The following is a 26,126-nucleotide window of genomic DNA, read 5'->3' on the forward strand; positions in this document are numbered from 1 at the left end:
CTGTACGATCAGGTGAGCGGATGTCAGCCTGCAGCTGAATAATGGAGAAGTTTCTTCGTAAAATGGGAGCACTGTATGTACTGCTATGTTTCACCGATATCACAACCTTTTGCTCAGTATGTCTCAAACTAAACATTAAAATAACTTTTAAGTTGGTCAAATCTTACAGCAGATTACTAAGGTAACGTCTTGAGCAACTCTGACATATTTGTTACCTATCTTATGACATATAGCATGTATTTGAAATGTTCGCTATCAACTGGAGGTAACTTACATCGTATCATGGATTCCAACCATATCTAACACATGTTTAGCATTTTAAACATGATTATCATGTACATTGGTAAAGATGCCAGTGTTATCAAGTAGTAGTTTGCTTGACAGAAATTCTTAACTCTATATCTTAAAGAATTTATTAAAATAATTCCATACTTAATCCATTAACAGCACAAAGTAGGTCCGCAGTTACAGGAAAATGTTGTTATAGTGATTAACGTAAAGTGAAAGGACAGCCACTCTCTTGTGGAACCCAAATCACACAAAAGTGATCTTTCATTTTTTTAAATCAGAAGTATTGGCCGGGATTTGAACAGCGGCTGCCTTGGTGAGAAGCCAGCAATGATGCTGCTTCACTACCACACGCCTAGATACTATCCTCATGACCAACACTAGCAACGTTCAACAGATCTCTACAAAAATGACACAGTTAATGAAAATCTTTAACAACTTACAACCTCAAGTGCAGCGATAAGTAGAGACGATAACCAACTGCAGAGGAAAAAAATCAACACACGTAAATTATTCCAATTTATTTATTTTTTTTTGCCATTGGCTTTACGTCGCACCGACACAGATAGGTCTTATATCGACGATGGGACAGGAAAGGGCTAGGACTGGGAAGGAAGCGGCTGTGGCCGTAATTAAGGTACAGCCCCAGCATTTGCCTGGTGTGAAAATGGGAAACCACGGAAAACCATTTTCAGGGCTGCCGACAGTGGGGTTCGAACCCACTATCTCCCGAATACTGAATACTGGCCGCACTTAAGCGACTGCAACTATCGAGCTCTGTGTTTCCACATTTAATGCAAGTAATTCCCACATCACTTTATACATCTTCACCACACCCTGTTACATGTAATGGGCACATTAAGGGATGCAATTCAACTTAGTACCAGGGTTGTTAGTACTATCCATACGAGACTCCAAATAGTTGCACGTTTTCATATTTAACTTCTGAGCAGTTCAGTCGGTTCCAGATATTCCTGATAGCTGCATAATTGAGTATGCGACATGTAATACTGTTTTAAAATACACGACATCTGTACCTGAGAGTTAAACTGATGTAAGTCACATTTTAGTCATTCTACAGGAGAGAGCAAAATCTTCAGTTGTAGAGCATTTTTGCTGCATTGTGACACAGGCAATGAATGTTCATCATGTCTCTTGATATATTTTGTGAATTTTGATCACTGAACACATTAATTAATTTAATTTACACATAAAATGGTTAGTTATTACTTTATGACCATAAAAATAAAATGACAGTGGACTTACGTTTATATGGCTCTAAGTTTATTTTGATACTCTGGACTTACAATGTTAAGTATTATGAAAACATTAAATAAATACAGTCTGGAATAACCAAATCCAAGCATTAATACTTAATAATATTTAACATTGTGATGAGCAGGTGCCTACATGGCTCAGATGGCAGCGCGCCATCACCTTCAATTTCACCTTCATGGGGTAGATTTCTGCAGTAGAGACAATAATTATCTGGAATCCACTGCAGAAGTGTCATTAAATCTTTATATTTCAACCCGATGATTTTATTTCATGTTGCCACTGAGGCTTGCACAGCCCGTACTTATAAACATGATATAGGCTTTTGGGCTTATGCTTATGCCCAAAAGCCTATATCATGATTTTTTTCAGGTTTTGTCTCAGTTGAATATTCAATGGCAAATATACCGGCTTCCGAATAATTCGCTGCATATGAACAGACTGAAATTCTTTCGTGAAGTTTGTTTTTTAAAATAGGATTGCAAATGCATCCTTTCCTTCTTGCAACCATTTCGAGAACTGGAAAAATTCCAAAGAAAAGCAGCTCAATTTGTTCTGGTTGATTTCAAACAAACGAGTAGCGTTATGAAAATGTTGCAAAGTTTGCAGTGGGAATACTTGGGAGAAAAGAGACGAGGTGCTTGACTAAGTGGTATGTATATCAAAAATGTTATAATAATTTTATACATCCACCTGTTCAATACAATATAATACAAACCACTATTTCATGTGGTTAAAATGTAAACATAATATTTAAAAGTCATACATACATACATACATACATACATACATACATACATGTTTCATTCGCCCTTTTTATGGGCATCATCAGCATATATCAATCTTAAAATTATTGGATATGGGATCTTTCTAATCTTATAAACTATAGAATAAAATGTTGAACAATGATCTCCTAAAATGTTATACTATAACATCTAAAATGATGACAATGCGCAGGAAGTATGTTAAAAACACTGTAAATTAACAATTCTGAAGATTATAACGTGGTTAATCTCAAATATTTTTTTTATTTTTTTTTTGCTAGTTGTTTTACGTCGCACCGACACACATAGGTCTTACGGCGACGATGGGACAGGAAAGGGCTAAGAGTGGGAAGGAAGCGCCGTGGCCTTAATTAAGGTACAGCCCCAGCATTTGCCTGGTGTGGATATGGGAAACCATGGAAAACCATTTTCAGGGCTGCCGACAGTGGGGTTCAAACCTACTATGTCCCGAATACTGGATACCGGCCGCAATTATGCGGCTGCAGCTATCGAGCTCGGTAATCTCAAATATTTGAGTGTTTAAAACCAAAATGGATCCTCTTCTTATACACCATTAGGATTATGACGCCTTCAGTGTGAAAGCACAATCATCCAAGGGGGATATTTATTCCACACCCGTAACATGAGTTCAAGATAGTAAAATCAATATCAAATATTTAAAATAGAAGTGCGAACGTATCAAGTGTGTTAAAATATATACGGTTGATTTATCAGAAAGTCATAGAAAAGAGATAGGCCTTCTTGTAGGAGACATTGCTAGTGATAAAATGTTGAGGTGTCAAAGCTAGCCGATGTCAATGTTTAGTTACCGTAAGCTAATACGGTAATCGATCGGATCCGAAAGACAGTCAAGTGGGTGTTATTATCCCTGCTGAAATATTTATTCTAAGAAATGATAGAGTTTTTCTTGAAACAAAATATTAAAGAGAGCTAGTTAAATGGCATTGTACACGAGACTTCCCATACATCAAAAATGCCTAAGGCGGTACGGTACTTACTCGTACGGTGCGTATTTAGTACGTCGGACTGTTCGGCAGCGCTAGCTTGACTGACCTTTCTACTTCTAGTATTATAACGATGTGGCTGAGTTGGTGAAGGACACGGAGGGTGGGGAAGGGTGGGCAGATCCTTGCGCGCAGGTGTTGTTGTTAGAGGGCTGTTAGGGGAAGGATGGACGGGCCTACATTTGGCGAGGTGGTGGGAGCTTTAGAGCAAAAAGGTCTAAATATCTGCAGGATTGTGTTGTGTTTCAAATTCACAATACATAATAACTTTGGAGTTAGCTCATATAAAGGATTTTTTGCCTCAGTGGCATCATTAAGACTGTGGTCTTTCTTATAGGCTTGGTCTAAAAAGATGTAAAGACGTTCTAATTCATTCACAAGTTTTCCTTTGCCTATACATTTTAGAATGGTGAGATCCTTTTCAATAGATGTAAACTGGTGTCCTGTTTCACTCATGTGTGAGCTCATCGCTGAATATTTGTTATGTTTGAAGGCATTGTAATGCTCCATATATCTCGTACAGAAGCTCCGTCCAGTTTGACCAACATAACTAAATCCACACTGAGCACAAGTTAGTCTGCAAATACCAGATATCGATACCAGGTATTGTGAATTCGAAACATAACACAATCCCGCAGATTTGTAGAACTTTTGCTTTAAAGCTCCCACCACCTCGCCAAATGTTAGGCCCGCCCATCCTGCCCCTAACAGCTCTCTAACAACAACACCTGCGCGCAAGGATCTGCCCACCCTTCCCCACCCTCCGTGTCCTTCACCAACTCAGCCACATCGTTATAATACTAGAAGTAGAAAGGTCAGTCAAGCTAGCACTGCCGAACAGTCCGACGTACTTAACACGCACCGTACGAGTAAGCACCGTACCGCCTTAGGCATTTTTCATGTATGGGAAGTCTCGTGTACAATACCACTTAACTAGCTCACTTTAATATTTTGTTTAAGGAAAAACTCGATCATTTCTTTGAATAAATATTTCAACAGGGATAATAACACCCGCTTGACTGTCTTTCGGATCCGATCGATTACCGTATTAGCATACGGTATCCAAACATTGACATCAGCTAGCTTTGACACCTCAACATTTTATCACTAGCAACGTCTCCTACAAGAAGGCCTATCTCTTTTCTATGACTTTCTGATAAATCAACCGTATATATTTTAACACACTTGATACGTTCGCACTTCTATTTTAAATATTTGACATTGATTTTACTATCTTGAACTCATGTTATGGGTGTGGAATAAATATCGCCCTTGAATGATTGTGCTTTCACACTCAAAGCGTCATAGTCCTAATGGTGTATAAGAAGAGGATCCATTTTGGTTTTAAACACTCAAATATTCGAGATTAACTACGTTATAATCTTCAAAATTGTTAATTTACAGTATTTTTAACATACTTTCTGCGCACTGTCATCATTTTGGATGTTATAGTATAACATTTTATGAGATCATTGTTCAAAATTTTATTCTATAGTTTATAAGATTAGAAAGATCCCATATCCAATAATTTCAAGATTGATATAGGCTGATGATGCCCATAAAACGGGTGAAACATGTACCTATGACTTAAATATTATGTATAAATTTTAACCACGTGAAATAGTGGATTGTATTGTATTGAAAAGGTGGATCTATAAATATTATTATATTTGTGATATACGTAATCTTCAATATGGAACCAAAATGAGAATAGTTACTTGTAAGTGTTATGTTCCGAACTGTCAGTGGGGAAATGGAGTGGAATGACATTAGTAGACAAATAAGTTTGAGTAGTGTTTTTAAAAGTACGAAAGATCACAATATGAAGATAAAGTTGGAATTGAAGAGGACAAATTAGGGTAAATATTAGTTTATAAGAAGGGGAGTTCGGGATTGGAATAACTTACCAAGCTAGGTGTTCACTAAATTTCCAAACTGTTTGTAATTATTTAAGAAAATGCTAGGTAAACAACAGATAGGGATTTGCCACCTGGGCAACTGCCCTAAATACAGATCAGTCGTGTCTGACTGAATATTTTGAAAGGCATCACCTTCAGTGTTCTTTTATTGTGATATGAATGGGGAGGCATGGCTGTCCATCAAAGAGCTGAAATTTCTCAAGTCTTCCAAATTCATATGCTTCACCCTCACAGGTTTCATCTGATTAAATTTTGAAATTAAATTCAAACAGGTCATTCCAGGTGAAGATTTTACTAGTTATCAGATTCATCTTGGCTCTCTTTATAATGCTGTGGTCCCCAACAACCTCCATACAAGTGTGACCTCTGTGAAAGAACTTATGGTTTTATGTCTTTGAGGCTGGGACTGCAGTGAGGAAGTCACAAGTAAATTAAGCAAGCCATAAGACTGCAGTTTTGTCCTGCACAGTTATCTATCCATACGGTTGGAACTTCTATTTTACAATTCATAACATACTATTTCGACCAAGTGAATCGAGAAGTGGCCATTTCATTACCTTACTACTCTGCTGTCACCTCATCCCAAAGTATTCAAAAAGACCCTTGAGAAGTCGAATCATGTACTGTATAGTTCAGTATCCAGAGCTTCCATAAGTAAGAACTCCGCGAGTTAGTCAAATACGATATTGGCAAATGTTTTTGGAGGTCGGCCATTATGGTTTTTACTGTGTACTGAGCACTGTGTTTTCCTTATCCTCAATTTTTAGATTGTATGTCAAAGATCCTTCTTCTGTGTGTTTATCATGCTTCTCCCTAATGGCTTTTGTTTTATTTTCTGTTGACACATTCTCTAGCTGGCATTTATATAGATCCAACATACAAGTATTTATTTCTGGATGGTAGAAACATATATTGAACTCTTCATTATATACACGCTTGAAAAGCCACTCTTCTGCTTTCTTTATTTCTGCTGCCATGCATTCTTCAACACACAATGAATACATTTTTGAAATGTTCAGATAATATCCCAATTGCTTGTCCTTTCTTGAAAATAGTGCCTTTCATATGAAGGATACTTCACGTGTTGTTTCCGTACATGTTCCGAAAAATTATCAGAATTTTTTAGTATATTTTACAGTAAAAATGGCTGGCCACTTGATAAGTAAAGCACTGATCATTTATAAAGTTTAAACATGTTCCTTGAGCTCTGACAGAGAACCACCACGGCATGGCAAGATTTTCTGCTGCCAGTTGTTCTTTTCTTCATGGGGCCTCTAAATTTTAGTTCCTAATTAGCATTGACCTCTAAGATCTTTTGCTACCATGTTTTTCCTTCATTCCCACCTAGATATACCTGCTCCCTTCACTAAGCTGCAGGTTGTTCTTATTGGGCCTTCTTGGATTTTTTTCTCTCTCTTCACCTGGTAGTCCTAGAGTGGAGAGTCTGATTCTACCCAGCGCCTCACATTCGAAAAGTATGTGTGTAACTGATTCCTCTGCTTCACTGCATTTCCTACGTATGTTGTCTCTTATTACTCCAATTTTATGTAGGTGTTTTTTCAGATGGCAGTGTCCTGTCAACAGTCCTACTACCCATCTTATATTTTCTCTGCTGAGTTTCAACAGTTCTTTAGTATGCTTCTTGTTTGGTCCTTTTAACAGTTCCTTTGCAAGCCTGCATCCTGGAGTATTTTTCCAGTTTTCCATTTGTTTCTTTTGTACCCATTTTCCTATGTAGTACCGGGCTTGTCCACAGGAAATCTCGCATACAGGTTCTGGGCCTACAAAATGTGTTTCTGCCCCTTTCCTGGCCAGTTTATCAGCCTTTTCATTTCCTTCTATACCTGCATGCCCTGGTACCCATATTATTTTGACAACGTTGTACTTTGAGAGCTTCAGGAGAAGTTAATGGCAATACCAGACAATTCTGGATATTATCCAGACTGCTTCCAGTGCCTTAATGGCCGCTAGGCTGTCCGTAAAAATGAAAATATTCTTATTCCTACAGTTCATTTTCAGATTTTCTTCAAGACATGTTGTGATAGCTATCATTCCTGCTTGAAAGGCTGTAGTGTGTCTGCCCAGGCTCATCTGGATTGATCTCTCATGTCTTCCTCCGTTGATCCCTCCTCCTGTGCCATCCACAGTCTTTCAGCCATCAGTCCACCACACTATATCTTCTTTTTTAGTATTCCATTTGTTGATATCCCAGTCTTCCATTTTTATTATCTGGGTCTCAAACGGTTTTTCAAAGTTGTACTTTGGTATCATGATTACAAGGCATGTGTAGAACCTCCTCTGTTATTACTCTGTTAATTTTACAGTGTCCTAGATTGGGTCTTTGTGCATTCCAGCACTCTGATTGTGCCAATCTATATGAACTCATTCTAGCCTGTCCTTTTGTGAAAATGCATAGTGATGGGAGGTCTAGTAAAGTATTCAAGGTTTCTGTTGGCATAGTTCTCATAGCTCCAGTTCTGGCTATGCATGCCATTCTCTGTAGGCTATCCAATCTACTGCCTACTTTTCCTTGACTTACTTTCTGCCACCAGATGATTGCAGCATAGGCCATCACAGTCTAATGATCATTGTGCATATCCACATTACCATTGATGGTCTTAGGCCCCATGTCCTCCCAACAGCTCTCTTACATGCATACAGCAAGTTCTTGGCCTGGGTTATGTTCCTTTCTATATGTGGAATCCAGGTTAGATTTTTATCTAACACTACACCTAGGTGCAGTGCCTGTTCTTCCATATATATATATATATATCTTGCCCAAAGAGCTTCAGTGATCTCTTTCCCTCTAATTTTCTCCTTCTTGTAAAAGGGACCAGAGTTATCTTGTTCGGGTTGATTGATAGTTGTTCTTCCAGAGACCAGTTCTCCACAAGTTGAGTGATCTTTGCATGAGGTCCTGCATAACACTCACCTTACCTCGTACCGCAATCACTAGGTCATCTGCGTATCCTTGTGCATAGAAACCCTGATCTTTCAGCATTGCTATGATTTTGTTCACCACGAGGTTCCACAGCAGAGGCGAAAGAAATCCTCCCTGAGCACAGCCTCAGGTGGCCCTAACCGTCGGCGTTTCTTCAGAGTTGCTTTTATCTTCCTTCCGTCTAACATGGATTTAATCCATTTGATGGCGGTTTTACTCACTTTGCTCTTTTCCAATGCTTTGATCATCGAGTCACAGGTTGTACAGCTGAAGACTACTTCTATATCTAGAAATGCCACCAGTACAATCTCTTTATATTCTAGGCTTCCTCCAGTTTACAAACCAACTGGTGGAGTGCTACTTCAGTGGATCTTCCAGGTCTATATGCAAACTGATTTTCATGTAACGTTGAGTTCGGTTGCACCATTCTTCTGATATATTTATCCAGAATTTTCTCCACTACTTTCAGCATTAAGGAGGTTAAACATAGTGGTCTGTATGCTTTGGCTTGGGCATAGTTTGCCCTTCCAGGTTTAGGTATGAATACTGTTTTAGTTTCAGACCATGATTTCGGCACATACCCTAAAGCTAGACTAGCTCTGAAGAAGTCCATCAGGGCTTTGATGAGTATCTCCCGTTCTTCCTGTAGGAGTATCGGAAGTATCTCATCTGGCCCCGGAGCCTTTATAGGGTGAAACGTGTCGATTGCTGCTGCCAGTTACTTAGTCCTTCTGACTAGGCTAATTTTCTTTCACAGATAGAGCTACTAACTTTTTACCCTCAACTTAATTCATGGTTTATAAGTATTGCACTTCACAGCCTGAGTCTTTAAAAGAATCATTAACAATGCCTATGTCTAAAGCAAGATATGCACAATGTGTCCCACAAGGACTTGAACAGATTATTTGATTGTTTGCTTAGAGTTAAAACAATGCATTTGGACACGCTTATAGATCCCTCAAATATTTTGAACCATTTTGTAATAACGTGACTTACATTTGTTTAGCTCCAAGATGCACTAGGACTTGCATCATTTTAAACTTGCCTATTTCCCTTTTAAATGAACTTTTGGACTTTATTTAATTTAGTTCTAATGCAAGAGACCAAAGGAACCTTGTTTTTCGAGTTTTCTCAGTTTCAGCAAACAATGAACTTATATTAGTCTAGCTCTCAGGTACAGATATATTGTGTGCCATTGTGATAATGGAATATATTAGAAAGAAGAGGTTATCCTAGACAAATAAAAAAAAAAGTACTGAATGGGACATATAACAGCACAACAATAATGATCAAAACTGGCTCGTAAATCTCCAACTTGCCAACTAAATGCTTCGTATAACCACTAACATAAGCGACCAGTTTGTTATACATGATGTTGATAAATTATAGCTAGCTGTACACACATTAAGTTTGATTTGTAAGGAATATAACATGAAATTATCTGCCAATATAAGAAAAGTTATGGCATTTACAAGAACAGAACATGCAAGATCCTAAATGGTTACACACAATAAAACCAGAGTCCAACTCAACAACTTCCGTTATTTAGAAAATCAAATAAGCTATTAAAATGACTATGATATGAACAATGAACTAAAAAAAATCCAATATATTTCAATGTATGCAGCATAATTAAAAATTAGAAAGACAAAATTAACATTCTATAAAAATCCATCTCTATGCCAGCAAAAGCCGAGTCCTCACAATAAGACAAAAGCAGAATCTAAGCATTCAAAATTACATTTTTCATAGTAGAGAAGAGATCTACAAGACTGGATAGGTTTAGGAACAGGGTCACCCTAAAAATAGGTATTACCACCAGAATAGACAATTATAGAATGAAATGGAAAGAAGAGTATACAGAATATCTGTAAGAATGCCACAAACAATCCTGTAGTGAAACAACGGGTAAGGGCCTTGGCCTGCCAAAATAACTGATGCCCACTTAGATGGCCTGCAGATACTGGAGTGCCATGTGGTCAGTGTGAAGATATCCTCAGTTATATTGCTTTGCTTTCTTGACTAGGATTCTTTTCTTTTTAGTTGCTTTATATCACACTGACACAGATAGTTCTTATGGCAACGATGACCAGGAAAGAATACCACACCAAGTAAAAAATATTAATGAAACTGTAGAAGTTTAGGAAGGCCCAAGAAGAGATGGGCAGAATAATGGTGCCAGAAGTAACAGAAGTTTTAACTACTTGCAAGGCAACATTTATCTGCATCTTTCAGTCAGTCATGATCAGTAGAAACTGTGTTCTTGTCATGTATTGAAAAAAAAAAAAAAAAGTGGGGACAGGGTTGCAGTGCACAAATGTGTGAAGTGTATGGAGAGAAGACTGTAGCTGAATTAATGGCAGGGCGATGATAGCAAAATCCAGACCCGAGGAGTTCAACTTACAAGAGACAATTCACTGTACCTTAAGAAATTCGTCAGTGGACAACTCTCTCATCAAAAGTACTCAACACTGTCAACTCAAAATTGATGTTTAGGAGTTAGGAAATACTTTGAAAATACTTTAACTAAGCATGAATAAATATGCTTTGATAGATGTTCAGGTTCTACATAAGGGAACAATTTCTCAGATTTGTACTCCAACTGTGGATGAAACAATATCAATCATTTTTGAAATAAAGGGTAAATGGAAAAGAAAGGCTGTCACCACTACTTTCAAGAACAATCAACCTTGGGGTCAGATTGCTGTAGCATCAAAATAAATCCTCTGTTTCTGGTGGGATTTCCATAATCAGGTGATCAAGTTGGATGTGTACTGCAGCCAATTAAAAGAAAATACATCGAAGACAAAACATGAAATAGCAAACAGGAAGGGTGATGAGTTCCACAAATCTTTGAAAAGTTGCAAAAGATTGGGTGGAACATCTAAACTCACCTAACCATGTCAACCATTCTTTTCTACTTGTTTCAGTCTCTCTCGAATTTTTCAACTGGAAAAGAACTGATGAGTTTTCAACATGGCCAATATATAGTTTGAAATCATCTTCGCTTTCAAGTCAGCCTTGTCTAAGAGGGTGAATTTTTAAAACTACCAACAACATGGATGAAGATCATGTCGAAAGAAATGGGGGATAATTTGATGAATAAGAAAGGGCCCCATAAATTTTAAAAATAAAGTTTTAATTTCTTTGCTCATTTACAAAATTCACACCTTTTAACACTTCCCCTTAAGTGGATTTTCAGAAAACAAATTATGCGCTCTCCTTTACTTTTACAGGAGATTCAATACATCAATTTTCACGTCTATAACATGTTACGTTATTGAGATGAAGGGTACCTGAAAAGCTATAATTACATGTACTACTATACTATAAAAATAAATGTGATAGAAAGGAAGGTCTTAAAAGTAGGACTGTTAGGCAGTACCATATGGCTGATAAAGCAGGTATGAGGCAGTTCCTAAAAAGTAACTATGATCGGTGGAAAACGGTAAATAAAAATGTAAACAGACTCTGGGATGGGTTTAAAGAAATTGTTGAGGAATGCGAAAACAGGTTTGTACCTTTAAGGGTGGTAAGGAATGGTAAAGACCCACCTTATTATAATAGAGAAATAAAGAGACTAAGAAGGAGGTGCAGACTGGAAAGAAATAGAGTTAGAAATGGCTGTGGAAGTAAGGAGAAATTGAAGGAACTTACTAGAAAATTGAATCTAGCAAAGAAGGCAGCTAAGGATAACATGATGGCAAGCATAATTGGCAGTCATACAAATTTTAGTGAAAAATGGAAGGGTATGTATAGGTATTTTAAGGCAGAAACAGGTTCCAAGAAGGACATTCCAGGAATAATTAATGAACAAGGGGAGTGTGCATGTGAGGATCTTCAAAAGGCAGAAGTATTCAGTCAGCAGTATGTAAAGATTGTTGGTTACAAGGATAATGTCGAGATAGAGGAAGAGACTAAGGCCAAAGAAGTAATAAAATTTACGTATGATAACAATGACATTTACAGTAAGATACAAAAGTTGAAAACTAGAACGGCTGGAATTGATCAGATTTCTGGGGATATACTAAAGACAATGGGTTGGGATATAGTACCATATCTGAAGTACTTATTTGATTATTGTTTGGCCGAAGGAGCTATACCAGATGAATGGAGAGTTGCTATAGTAGCCCCTGTGTATAAAGGAAAGGGTGATAGACATAAAGCTGAAAATTACAGGCCAGTAAGTTTGACATGCATTGTAGGTAAGCTTTGGGAAGGCATTCTTTCTGATTATATTAGACATGTTTGTGAAATTAATAACTGGTTCGATAGAAGGCAATTCGGTTTTAGGAAAGGTTATTCCACTGAAGCTCAACTTGTAGGATTCCAGCAAGATATAGCAGATATCTTGGATTCTGGAGGTCAAATGGACTGTATCGCGATTGACATGTCTAAAGCATTTGATAGGGTGGATCATGGGAGACTACTAGCAAAAATGAGTGCAATTGGACTAGACAAAAGAGTGACTGAATGGGTTGCTATATTTCTAGAAAATAGATCTCTTTATCGTCGCCATAAGACCTATCTGTGTCGGTGTGACGTAAAGCCCATAGCAAAAAAAAAAAAAAAAATTTAGATCTCAGAGAGTTAGAGTAGGTGAAGCTTTGTCTGACCCTGTAATAGTTGAGAGGGGAGTTCCTCAGGGCAGGATGATGTTATTCTCTATAGAGTGATAAATAAGTTACAAGATTGTGAGCAACTGCAACGTGACCTCGAAAATATTGTGAGACGGACAGCAGGCAATGGTATGTTGATAAACGGGGCTAAAAGTCAGGTTGTGAGTTTCACAAATAGGAAAAGTCCTCTCAGTTTTAATTACTGCGTTGATGGGGTGAAAGTTCCTTTTGGGGATCATTGTAAGTATCTAGGTGTTAATATAAGGAAAGATCTTCACTGGGGTAATCACATAAATGGGATTGTAAATAAAGGGTACCGATCTCTGCACATGGTTATGAGGGTATTTAGGGGTTGTAGTAAGGATGTAAAGGAGAGTGCATATAAGTCTCTGGTAAGACCCCAACTAGAGTATGGTTCCAGTGTATGGGACCCTCACCAGGATTACCCGATTCAAGAACTGGAAAAAATCCAAAGAAAAGCAGCTCGATTTGTTCTGGGTGATTTCCGACAAAAGAGTAGCGTTACAAAAATGTTGCAATGTTTGGGTTGGGAAGAATTGAGAGAAAGAAGAGCTGCTCGACTAAGTGGTATGTTCTGAGCTGTCAGCGGAGAGATGGCGTGGAATGACATTAGTAGACGAATAGGTTTGAATGGCGTCTATAAAAGTAGGAAAGATCACAATATGAAGATAAAGTTGGAATTCAAGAGGACAAACTGGGGCAAATATTCATTTATAGGAAGGGGAGTTAGGGATTGGAATAACTTACCAAGGGAGATGTTCAATAAATTTCCAATTTCTTTGAAATCATTTCGGAAAAGGCTAGGAAAGCACCAGATAGGGAATCTGCCACCTGGGCGACTGCCCTAAATGCAGATCAGTATTGATTGATTGATTGATATATAGCAGTACCATGAACACAAGGAATAACTAAACTGGTACACTCAATTTACAGACAGCTAAAACCTTTGCACACTGCAAAACATAAGAGTTACATATTTCCCACGTGCAATAACTGACTGAGAAGAGTGTGTTCTCTAATACAAGAACAACTGGCCAAACTCTTTCATTCACGACAATGAATAATAATAATAATAATAATAATAATAATAATGTTATTTGTTTTACGTCCCACTAACTACTTTTTCGTCTTCGGAGACGCCGAGGTGCCGGAATTTAGTCCCGCGGGAGTTCTTTTACGTGCCAGTAAATCTACCGACACGAGGCTGACGTATTTGAGCACCTTCAAATACCACCGGACTGAGCCAGGATCGAACCTGCCACGTTGGGGTCAGAAGGCCAGCGCCTTAACCGTCTGAGCCACTCAGCCCGGCAATGAATAATTTGCACTGAAGTTATTAAACTAACTGAAAGCGAAACTATTCATAGTGTGCTTTAAATCAATTAAAGTTTGTGTACAGAAACATCACAAATATTATAATAATAATAATTCTAAGTGTCCAAAAGTTGAGCATAATCACTAAACGAGGCCACACTGCCTGATAGGAATGTCCGACGGATTGCTGAACAAACGGAAGCTGACTCACACACTATGTCACACAACTTGTCAAAAAAAAAAAAAAAAAAACCTTTGACAACAACTAACAAAACTTGGCAATGTCTTCCACAACAAAATATGCTGTTAATAGGGTGTATGGTTACCCCTAACGGCCACACGTGCTTCACAGCGACGTGGCATGCTCTCTATCAGATGGTCCAAGAGTTCTAGTGGCAGTCGATCCCATTCCTCTGAAAGGGCAATGCGTAGGTCTTGGAGGGTCCTTGGTGGAGGCTGACGGGATGCAATTCGCCTCCCCAATGCATCCCAGGCATGTTCTATAGGATTCAGATCTGCAGACCTCAATGGCCAGTCCATGCGATGAATGTCTTCCCCAGCCAGACATACATCCACCAGAGCAGCGCGGTGCAGTCGGGCATTATCGTCCATTATGCGGAAGTCTGGACCAACTGCACCTCTTGAAGGGTAAAACATGTGGTCTCAGTACCTCATCCCTGTTTCTCCGAGCGTTAACAGTGTTCCTCGGACCACCTATGAAGATGTGCAGGTCCGTATGGCCATTCAACATGATGCCGCACCACACCATGACGCCAGCACGATCATACTGGTCCCGTTCCACGATGTTCTTGTGGTTGTATCGGCTACCTGGCTCTCTCTAGATTAGATTAATGTGCGATGGGAATCGTTCTACAAATTGAAGCGGGATTCATCTGTGAAGAGCACATGCCTCCATTCATTCATGGCCCAGTTTCGATGTGTCTGTGCTGGAGTGAGCGGAACGCACACCGCTGGACGTCAGGCAAACAGCCTGATGTTCTGAACCTCCGGTACACAGTTTGCCGGGAAACTGCAATCCCTGAGACGACTCCAAGCTCCGCCAACAATTGTCTTGCAGGTGCACTCCGATTTCGTCGGGCGGTTAAGGCCAGATATCGGTCCTGCTGTGAGGTGGTTACCCTTGTTCGACCTGGTACTGGCCTACAACTAACATCTCCTGTGTCTCGAAATCATCTCCAAAGCCTGGAAATGACACTTTGTAGCACATTCAAGGATACGGCAACTTCGGTCTGTGTCTGGCCCGCTTCCAGGCGGCCGAGTATTCTACCCTGCAAAACTGGGTCCAAATGGAGTCGTCGTGCCATTACGTTGTCACGTTCACCACGAGGCTAAACTCCGCACACTATAATAAGGCAAACACGACTGAGCGAATATGGAGCGCAGGCACTGTCTGTGTTTACCTTGCGGTTACGTCGTTAGTCAAAGCAGGGAACACTCCTTTCGCATACAGAGCGTACATGTAAGGTTGGTAGGTGCTTATGTCGTGCGATTTGCGGTCTATTTCCTGTTGCCCTGCTTACTCATAACTTATGCTTAACTTTTGGACACTAGTGTATTTTATTTATTGATATCCAAGTTAAAATGAATCTGTTTATACAATGAATATTTCTAGTTTGGAATACCTTTGCATGAGAATTTGTTCAGATGTCTTGACAAACAATATCATCAAGTACTATTGTTAAGATATTCTGAATGTTTGTATGTATAACCAGGCTTGTAAAATTGCACTTGCCCACTCGCCAGTAGAGTTTGTTTTTACCGAAAAAAGAAAAAGAATCACAAATCAAGTTGAGCAGAAGCACAGTTCACTACTTCAAGTGCAGCCTTGATAAGTCAAGAATGATGCATCAAGTGCCACATTCTGAATTTCTTGCATCTGCCTACAGCATTTTATGCCAACGAGGAAATTCTTCAGCTAGCACATTTTTTAATTGATTTTGATATAAATGAAGATTTTTTTTGCTATCAGAACGGCTTCAACTAAATAATATGCTTAAAGAACTGAAGATATCTTCAAAGGGATTAGGCGAGCAATTAAAAACTCTACACAAGTTTCCTGAGCGCTTAGGCAAGCTGAAGAAAGTATTTTATGGAGTCACGTGCATTGCAATAACAACAGTATTTGGTGAATGAGGAATCAGGTTCGTTAACAGGATAAAAAGGAAGCGGGACACTCCCTGGACATCACTACACTAGGACAGTGCCGTGTCAGCATGCCAGTGGCCACAAGACCAAACACTACAAATCTAGCTAGGCAAGGCCTAAGGGATATGTTGCAAAGTAATTTTTCATTTTTAAAATCTGCATTATTCTATCTACAACTTTATAATGGAACTAAAATAGAGCAAATTGGTCTAATAAATAATGGAGCAATGCAATACATTTTGGTTTATGCTGAACATTAACAAAATATTTTTTTGAGTCCTCTCTTCCCCCAGTGTTCTGGGGAGTGAGAAATATGAACTATTTTTGAGGCTGTGTATGCCTCTGGACACAGATTGATCAGCCTTGAAACAATGGATGCTTTTGTGGTCTCACTACCTCCAGCATAAGTTGGACACACTTCCCAAAAATCGAGTTGTGCTTAAGGATGGTCATTCCTAAATAAATGTTTCTCATCTTACCCCATCTGCAGTACTTTGAACATTTTCTGTTGATAAATGTGTGTGTCCAAAAATATACTAACTCTGTGTGCATGTGTGCTTAAGGGGAAGGGACGGTAGTCTCATGACCTCGGATATCATTTCCTCCCTTATTATATTATGCTTCAACCATGACTTCTGTCAGTGGGGGTTGGAAATATTATAAAGAGTTCCTTAACACTAGAACGAAAGCTATTTTCAACTACCTAGAACGATGGCAGTGGTCATTTTGACTGTGCTAAGAAAAAGTTATAATGCATGTAGCACAAAATTCAAATATCATGTTTACAATATTTATTAGGTTTCATAATATTTTTAGTGTTACTTCTGTTCTTTCATAACATTTCACAACAAATGCAACAATTTAGAACACTTTACAACTAGACATTTTGTAACTATGTAACATGGTATATTTGTGCTTTAGAGCAAAAGCATCATTTGTGTAATCAGTTATTGTTTGTAATTATCAATGACACACTTTCTGCAAGCATACAAATTAGGCCTACTGCTTGATTTTATAGTGACACATTTAATGCAATAAATTTTCTTGATTCAGCATTACCGAGCTCGATAGCTGTAGTCGCTTAAGTGTGGTCATATCCAGTAATCGGGAGATAGTGGGTTTGAGTCCCACTGTCGGCAGCCCTGAAGATGGTTTTCCGTGGTTTCCCATGTTCACACAAGGCAAATGCCGGGGCTGTACCTTAATTAAGGCCACGGCTGCTTCCTTCCAATTCCTAGGCCTTTCCTATCTCATCGTCGCCATAAGACCCATCTGTGTCGGCGCGACGAAAAAAAGCAAATAACAAAAAAAATGATTCATCATTCTTGGCATTTTCCACAGGCAGGGTTGTCAAATGAGTAACAAAAATCTGATGTTTTGTTAGAGCACATCAGCAATAATGATTTTTTCATTTTTTACCAGGGGTCTCTACCGCAGGGGAGGATTACTGGTCGCCTCTCGGTCAAACAAACAGTGTGGCTAAATTTAGCTCATTCAAGAGGTTCCTAATGAAGCATTTTTGAGAAGTTTCTGAAGAATTACAAGAACAAAACAAAATCCAGGAATTTATAGCTCCAAAATACAGTACATTGTATAAGATTTAAACAGGCCATCATCATTATGCTGACCGAGTCATGTACAGTACAAGCGGCTCATTTGGTCAAGAACATTCACTCCACACTTTATGGAGATGTATGGAGATAGCCAAGTTACCAAATGTTTTTTGTCAGCGTCATCTACTTCAACCTGCTTGTGCATAGTACTCAGAATGCAAACAATTTTTCTTCGTATGCACTTGTAAACAGCAAGAGATTTTTTGGCCATTCACCAATAGCTTTGACAAAAAGTATTCTCCACTTCTATCTTTGCAAATTGGCAAAAGATCTTGGAGATTTGGTCGCATGATACCAATGATATGTTTCCCTCTTGGTCAGCAGGCAGTCTGCTAGCTTCTGTGAACTAAACATTTAGTTTTTGTTTTCAAATGTCTGTGAAATATCTCCCCTTGTAGAGAAACGTATCTATGAGCTTCAAACCCTCATACTCGCCAAGTTGCATAATTCTGCCCTTACTTAATCTTTTCCCCAAGTACACAAAGCCAGTGAAGGATGATTTGGTTTCAAGATCTACAACCAACCAGTATTTCAATGTGAACTTATAAGGCTTATTCGCCAATGCGCTTTATATGGTAAGAGTTGTTCATCAGTTGTGATGTATTCACTGGCTGTGAAGCACAACTGAAAATTCTCAACAAAAGAAGAAAATAGCTCAAAAGCTGAGCAAATTCATCATGGATAAACTGAGTTGAATGTGTTGTTTTTCTGTCAAACTTTAGGATCATAAAAATTTCCTTGAAGCAGTCATGAGACATGGTTTCAGCAAATGCTGGAAGTCCGCATTCCTTTGAAAACATGTTGTTCACATGTAATGAAGAAAATGCATGGCTCCCCTTGCATACACTAAAGGAATAACAGCTACAAAAGGAACATCCCATGAATCTGACTCCAACTGTTTGAGAGTTTCTTCAACGGGGCACTTTTGAATATGTTTCAGCATGGAATCCAAAAACAGCTGCCACGATGAAGTCTCATTCCCTTCAATAGCTCTCCTTGGATATGGAATAGGGCCTTTCTTGTCCTTCATGATGTTTAGTACAACAAATCTACCTTTTACAGTACCAACTTGATTTAGTATTTTCTACTCAGATCCACCACAAGCACAAAGATTTGCTGCTGTTGGGGGCATTACACTGATTACACTAGCCAACATGATTTTGCGGTAAAATTGAAAATATGTCGTTCTTATGGAAATCGCTGCTCTGATTCCGAAAATGATGTTATTTTTTTCCTATCACGTCTAGTTTTGACGCAATTCGGTGTTTTATTATCTGCATGAATTCGTAAGATGTAATGTTGAGAGATGTTCTCGCGCAACATTTTTTAGAATACAACTATGTGTTTTGATTTGTTATTGTTTGCATTTTATTATAGGTTTATTGCTGTCTAAATTTTAATTCTGTAGTTGGGATTTCCTGGTAAATTCATAACAAACTCCCCCAGATACGCAATAGACTGCGAGGTATGTAGGATTGAAGATAAGACAGTTGAGAGTTTGTCTTTCAATTTGACCACTTGAATAATCAGACGTGTTAAAAGCCCCAGCCCTTATGCAATGTTTATGATGGACTGATAAAGCTGTTTCCTTTCAAAGATAACAGTCCGAAAGTATTATACTCAAGAAGATGAACTTGTATTTTGTACGGATGTTTCAAATCTTCTACGTCGATTGGGAGAGAAAGAGTATGATCCTAGTAACTGGCGTGTTTTTTATTGACTCTTCCAAAATAAGTTTAAAGGCTGTTTTGCTTCATAAAACAAATGTTCTGGCATCCGTCCACTTGCACACTCCACAAAAGTTGGTGCTTGAAAAAATTAAATATCATGAGCATGGGTGGCAAATATGCGGTGTTTTGAAGATCATTTGATTGTTGCTGGGACAACAAAAAGACTATACAAAATTTACCTGTTTCCTATGCGAATGGGATAGCAGGGCACGGGATAAACATTGGGATATAGTGAATTGGACAGAAGAAAACAACTGCAACCAGAATCCAAAAATGTCTTGAATGTAAGTCTTATTGAACATGAAAAAATTCTACTTCCACCCTTGCACATCAAATTTGGATTGATGAAACTGTATGTCGAGGCATTAGATAAAAGTAGCCTATGCTTCCAATATTTATCCACTAAATTCCCCTCATTATTAGATGCAAAAATCAAAGAAGGCGTATTTGATGTACCACAGATTCGTAAACAGATGAAGTATAAAATTTTCACAGACATGATGACGAAAATTGAGAAAGAGGCATGGAACGCATTCAAGGATGTAGTGACTAAATTCCTTGGCAACATTAAGGACCCTCACTACGAAGAAATTGTAAGGAAAATGTTGGTAAAGTTTAAGGAACTCGGTTGTAATATGAGCCTTAAGCTTCATTTCTTAGCTTTGCATCTGGATTATTTCCCTCTAAATTTAGGAGCTGTCAGTGAAGAACAAGGTGAAAGGTTTCACCAGGATCTCAAAGATGCAGAACGACGCTATCAGGGACGTTGGGATGTGAATATGATGGCCGATTACTGTTGGTCGATTGCACGAGACGACCCTTCTAGAGATCATTCAAGAACTTCAAAAACCCGGAAACTCCACGGAAAACGGGAAAAGACGGAGGTGTGAATCTAACTTGCACATAATGTAAGTAACAAAACTATGTATGTTTAACCAGGTATTTTTTATTCAAGGTATGGTTATATTAATTTAAAAGCAACTGTACAGTCGAAACTAAATAGGCGCTTTATGCATCAGTTTCACGAATTTCAATATACAGTACATTAAAAATATAATACATACTATCTACTTGCTTACAAAGCAGCATTTATGTGTATTCAATGCATGAAAAATATGATTATGTTTTGCAAGCTGAAATTTACATTAATACATCAAATTTAATCAATACTAAGTATCAAAAATTTTACGTAAGAACAAAATAATATTTTGTAAAATTGCCACCAAACCAGACGTGATTCGCCAAAACTAATTTCCTTCTCGCATTCTGCGTTAAGAAATTCATAAAACCCACCTAGTTTCGTTTTTAGCGCACAAAAAAAGTTTTATGTTGCAGGCTAGTGTTATCAGTCGCCAGGCATGAACTGGTGCCATCAAAATCCATTCCTTCCCCTGAAGGGCTGCTAATGTGTTCCTTGTTTCCAACAGGAACAACCAAGTCTGGATCACTGGAACCGCCACCATCACTAGAATTCTCAACGAGTTCCTCAAGAAAAGCAAGGCAATCGCCAATAGGTACTTGTACCTAGACATTTCAACAAATTCTTATACAACTAACTGCAGTTAAACAATGTCTGCTGAAAAGCGTAATGGTAGATGTTTATACTTGATACATGCAACACAGTGCACATGAGGAAAAGATACCGAGACAAATAATAAGAAGAAGAATGTTATTTGCTTTACGTCCCACTAACTACTTTTACGGTCTTCGGAGACGCCACTACGACAAATAAGCAACAACATTCAATAATCACCATCCAATGAAATGCATAAGAACAGATGTTCAAATTTGAAACACGATACTGATTTTACAGCAATATAAACATTTATTATATCCTCCTATTCAATACAGTTTTCATCTGCTCAGATTTAATTTTTTCTACCCAAACACGTTTCAACTCTATTAGTGTCATCCTCAGTGGGTTATTTTTTTTATTCATAACATTATAATATATTTCTATATCCACAGAGTACATTGCTAAAAATTTATAGTTCTTAACATTATCTAAATGATTACATCTTTGTGTAAGTTCAATATGGCATACTAGTAAATGTATAAGAATAAAACAGTGTTGCGAGTTATATCCTCTTGTCTATATGTAAATGACATCTTAAATTATGTCATAATGTCCATCTTCAATTCCTTCTGTGGTCAAGGTTAGACCTGTTAGATGTGTTGATCCACTGGATATAATTAATTTGTTGCAAAGGTAGGTCTTTATTGTTTGGTGTAGTTATTTGCTATATTGTAGTGTTAATTCCGATAAGTGGAACTGTCAACACGGCAATCGAGGACAAGACTTCTAAACCAGCAGATCCTAGATGGTTGTGGGTAACGAAAATATCACATGGAATCCATTTGACGATTGCACTTAACAGATTTAACACTACAACATAGCAACTAACTACAAAATAATAAAGACCAACATTTGCAACAAAATTATATCCAATGGATCAACACATCTAACATGTCATAACCTTGACCACAGAAGGAACTGAAGATGGACATTGTAACATACACTGAAATGTCATTTTACATATAGACAAGAGGCTATAGCTCACAACACTGTTTTATTCTCATACATCTACTAGTATGCCATATTGAACTTGCACGAAAATGAAATTATTTAGATAATTTTCACAACTATGAATTTTTAGCAATGTACTCTGTGGCTGTAGAAATATAATGTTTTAATTGAAAATAACTCACTGAGGATGACTCAAATGGAGTTGAAACACATTTGGGTAGAATAAAAATTAATCTCAGCAGATGAAAACTGTACTGAAGAGGAGGTTAATAAACATTTATATTACTGCAAAAGTTAACCTGAAGTTTATATAACCTGTAACATGATACTGCTAGTGTGAGGAATTAAAATTGAGAAAGTCAATAATGATGCTCCCCTTAGGGAGAACTTTATTGCAGTAATTTTGACAGCTCTCATCATTCCAAATAAAACATTGATTTATTTAGTTACAATGAAACTTACAAAAGAAATCATTGTGTGTGCTTAACAAACTCAAACTTGTGAAATGTCTTGAAACTTCAATGGGCTGGGATTACCCATTTAAGAACAATTGTATCTAGAATTAGCTTTGCGGTCAAAATGACTGCTCCCATCGTTCTGGTGTTAATACATCAATAAATCTGATGAGCAGTAATATACAGAGTGATTCCAAAAACAATGGCCACCACTTGGAAGCTGAAAGAATAACTACAAATAAACCATCAACTGGCTGGTTGCATTTGTTTATCTCTAAGTGAAGTTATTAACCAATTAGGATATCAAGGATACCTCACGTTATTCACGAACTTCACTATTCCAAATGTTGAAACATCCACCATAGATTCCTGAAGCCAGCTCCTGAAACATCAAAGCAAAAAAGAATCGCCCTGGAGATCACTTTTACTTGTATGATAATGGTGGAGAAGAAATGTAGTAGTCTAGTTTAGGAATACAGTGTGCTGGAGGCTATGGTCAGGTAGCAAGTGCCAAACACTGTAAGAAACTAAGACTATAGGTTCAGATTGTCTTTCCTGAAGGAGGATTTACTGAAACTGCTGCTTGGTCAGAGCTCTTTTTAGCAGGAAAGAAAGGAAACTTATTTTAGATCCTATTCTGAAATCTGCACATAGCGTTGTCGTATGACCATTGTCTATAGAATCACCCTGTATAGAACTGAAAAATGAGAAAAGTTATTCTAAAAGATAGAGAAATTACATATTTAGTTTATAAACACTTGCATTATTTCATTGACCTTGGTACAATATTGTAAGTGATCTATCATATCAATCACTATAAGGTAACCAATACTAAACCCTTCATGTAAAATCTCAAATTTTGATCTTTGCTGGCTCTTCTTCAGCAAGAATCTTCTCTAACACCAAAATCATGTACAGCAACTTAAATGTTAATATTGGAAAAAATGAAGTATTCACAGTACAAATTAGAGCTGACATTGCAAGCATTCAATTATGATCAGAGATGAAAATTAACTATCTTGGATTTTACTGAAGCGATCAATTTTCTCCTTAGTACCCTGTCGTTTTTACAGATCGCCCAGCTAACAAACCTAGTGCTTAGTTACATAATATTAATACACATTGAGTCATTGGGTGCTTCCTGTAAAACTATTTAAATAAATCTTAATTATTGTCTGCATAACTGCACCCGTAACATCAGAGTTTAAATGTTCAGCTTAATTATCATGTAATGTTGTGCACAAGTCGTGCCTCTATCAGCGTGGAGTTGCAAGTGAGCACTTTATTCTGCACGACGTCACAAAAGTTTATGGCAATCCACAGTAACAGAGTGGTAAACTCCGGTATTACGCTATTATGAACGAGCAGAACACTTTAATTTCAAAATAATCTGTTGTGTCTTATTCGTGATAATAACACTAAAATAATTCAATTTTGCAGTTAGTGTTTACCTGTCTGATACTACCATTAATGCCCTGAGGGGAATAAATTAAAATGTTATAATATTAACTTTTTACGTTGTAGTGCCTATTCCCCGCCCGGCTACTAATTCCTGCCACCTGGCTTACGAAATGTTGCATAAATCTGTACATCAAATATCTTTTGTTTAAAACAGGAAGCCAAAATAACAAGCACATTTTGTCAGTTACCAAGTTTCACAATCGAGTACCGCAAATATTACTCATAGTCATAATTTATGGATGCATCTTCTCTCACTGGTGCTTCAAATTTCAGCAGCAGAAACTCCTAGCATACTGGGGGGAGAATTATTACTTTGGCAGTCAGGATCAGTATCCTGAGTATTCCCAAGCTGTTCCGATATTTGCGGGGATGATAATACACTTTCCATGGTCTGTGGCAAGAAACTGCATTCATTTTACAATATTTACTAATAAATACAGCCAACAAACATTAAGGTTGCCAACACGACTCTTCAGATTTTATTTCAAATATGAATTACTATAGAGAAAACTTGCCTTTCTATTAACAGGGCTGTGATAACTTCCCGCACTCGCATACAGTTCGTCACGTCTCAACAATGAACTACACAGCCTGCCATGTGATATTGTTTACCATTTCCTGCTGACACCTAAGAATACCAGCCATGTGAAATTTCTTGCACATAGCAAGTATTGACTTACAGCTACCATGCAATGGCACATAGCAGGTATGGTTTGACTAGAAAATGCACGGAAATTAAAACCGACTGCACAAAACTAAAAGTCTATCCATGGTGGCGCCATCTATGAGACTGCGTATTTAATTGAAAACAGCTATTGTGCACATAGCAGGTATTGCATTTACACTGACGAATATTTTGTTTACGATGTCATATGAAAGTTATTTGTGGACAAAGTACTCAACACATGTGAGGATGTGTCACTATTTGAAATGATGTAATCCATATCACACCGAGTACCATTTTCTACGCCACCTTTATAAGGTAAAATAATTACATATATTAATTCAATGGTTCACTTGTACTTGAAACAAAAGTATTTCAACAGCCAGCACACGGAAGATACAGAGCCCTTACAGTTAATTTTCTCCATTAAGTATGCCAATTTTTATATACATACATAATCATTATAGACTGTTATGCCTTTCAGCGTTCAGTCTGCAAGCCTCTGAGAATTTACTAAACGTCGCCACAATCCTCGATTTGCAACTAGTGTTGTGGCCTCATTTAGTTCTATACCTCTTATATTTAAATTGTCAGAAACCGAGTCTAACCATCATCATCTTGGTCTACCTCTACTTCTCTTACCCTTCATAACAGAGTACATTATTCTCCTAGATAACCTATCCTCCTATATTCGCCTCACATGACCCCACCACCGAAGCCGGTTTATGCGTACAGCTTCATCCATCGAGTTCGTTCCTAAATTAGCCGTTATCTCCTCATTCTGAGTACCCCCTGCCATTGTTCCCACCTGTTGTACCAGCAATCATTCTTGCTACTTTCATGTCTGTTACTTCTAACTTATGAATAAGATATCCCGAGTCCCCCCCAGCTTTCGCTCCCGTAAAGCAAAGTTGGTCTGAAAACAGACCAATGTAAAGATAGTTTCGTCTGGGAGCTGACTTCCTTCTTACAGAACACTGTTGATCGTAACTGCGAGCTCACTGCATTACCTTTACGACACCTTGATTCAATCTCACTTACTATATTACCATCCTGGGAGAACACACAACCTAAATACTTGAAATTATCGACTTGTTCTAGCTTTGTATCACCAATCCGACATTCAATTCTGTTGAATTTCTTACCTACTGACATCAATTTAGTCTTTGAGAGACTAATTTTCATACCATACTCCTTGCACCTATTTTTAAGTTCCAAGATATTAGACTGCAGGCTTTCGGCACAATCTGCCATTAAGACCAAGTTGTCAGCACAGGCCAGACTGCTTACTACATTTCCACCTAACTGAATCCCTCCCTGCCATTTTATACCTTTCAGCAGATG

General features: G+C 38.0%; 1 protein-coding gene across 6 annotated transcripts in view; it reads right to left on the reverse strand.

The window, feature by feature from the left end:
• Positions 1-26,126, reverse strand: part of Tdg (Thymine DNA glycosylase) — a 538,298-nt gene that overhangs the window by 348,685 nt on the left and 163,487 nt on the right. For 4 of the 6 annotated variants that reach the window (XM_067141144.2, XM_067141143.2, XM_067141142.2 and 1 more), the window contains one exon: positions 22,971-23,039. The exons of the other annotated variants lie outside the window; for them this stretch is intronic. In XM_067141144.2, coding sequence (XP_066997245.1) covers positions 22,971-23,039 — 69 coding nt within the window. The remainder of the gene's footprint in view (positions 1-22,970; positions 23,040-26,126) is intronic. 6 annotated transcript variants of the gene reach the window in all.

Source organism: Anabrus simplex, chromosome 2, assembly GCF_040414725.1.
Source record: "Anabrus simplex isolate iqAnaSimp1 chromosome 2, ASM4041472v1, whole genome shotgun sequence".
Lineage (NCBI taxonomy): Eukaryota > Metazoa > Arthropoda > Insecta > Orthoptera > Tettigoniidae > Anabrus > Anabrus simplex.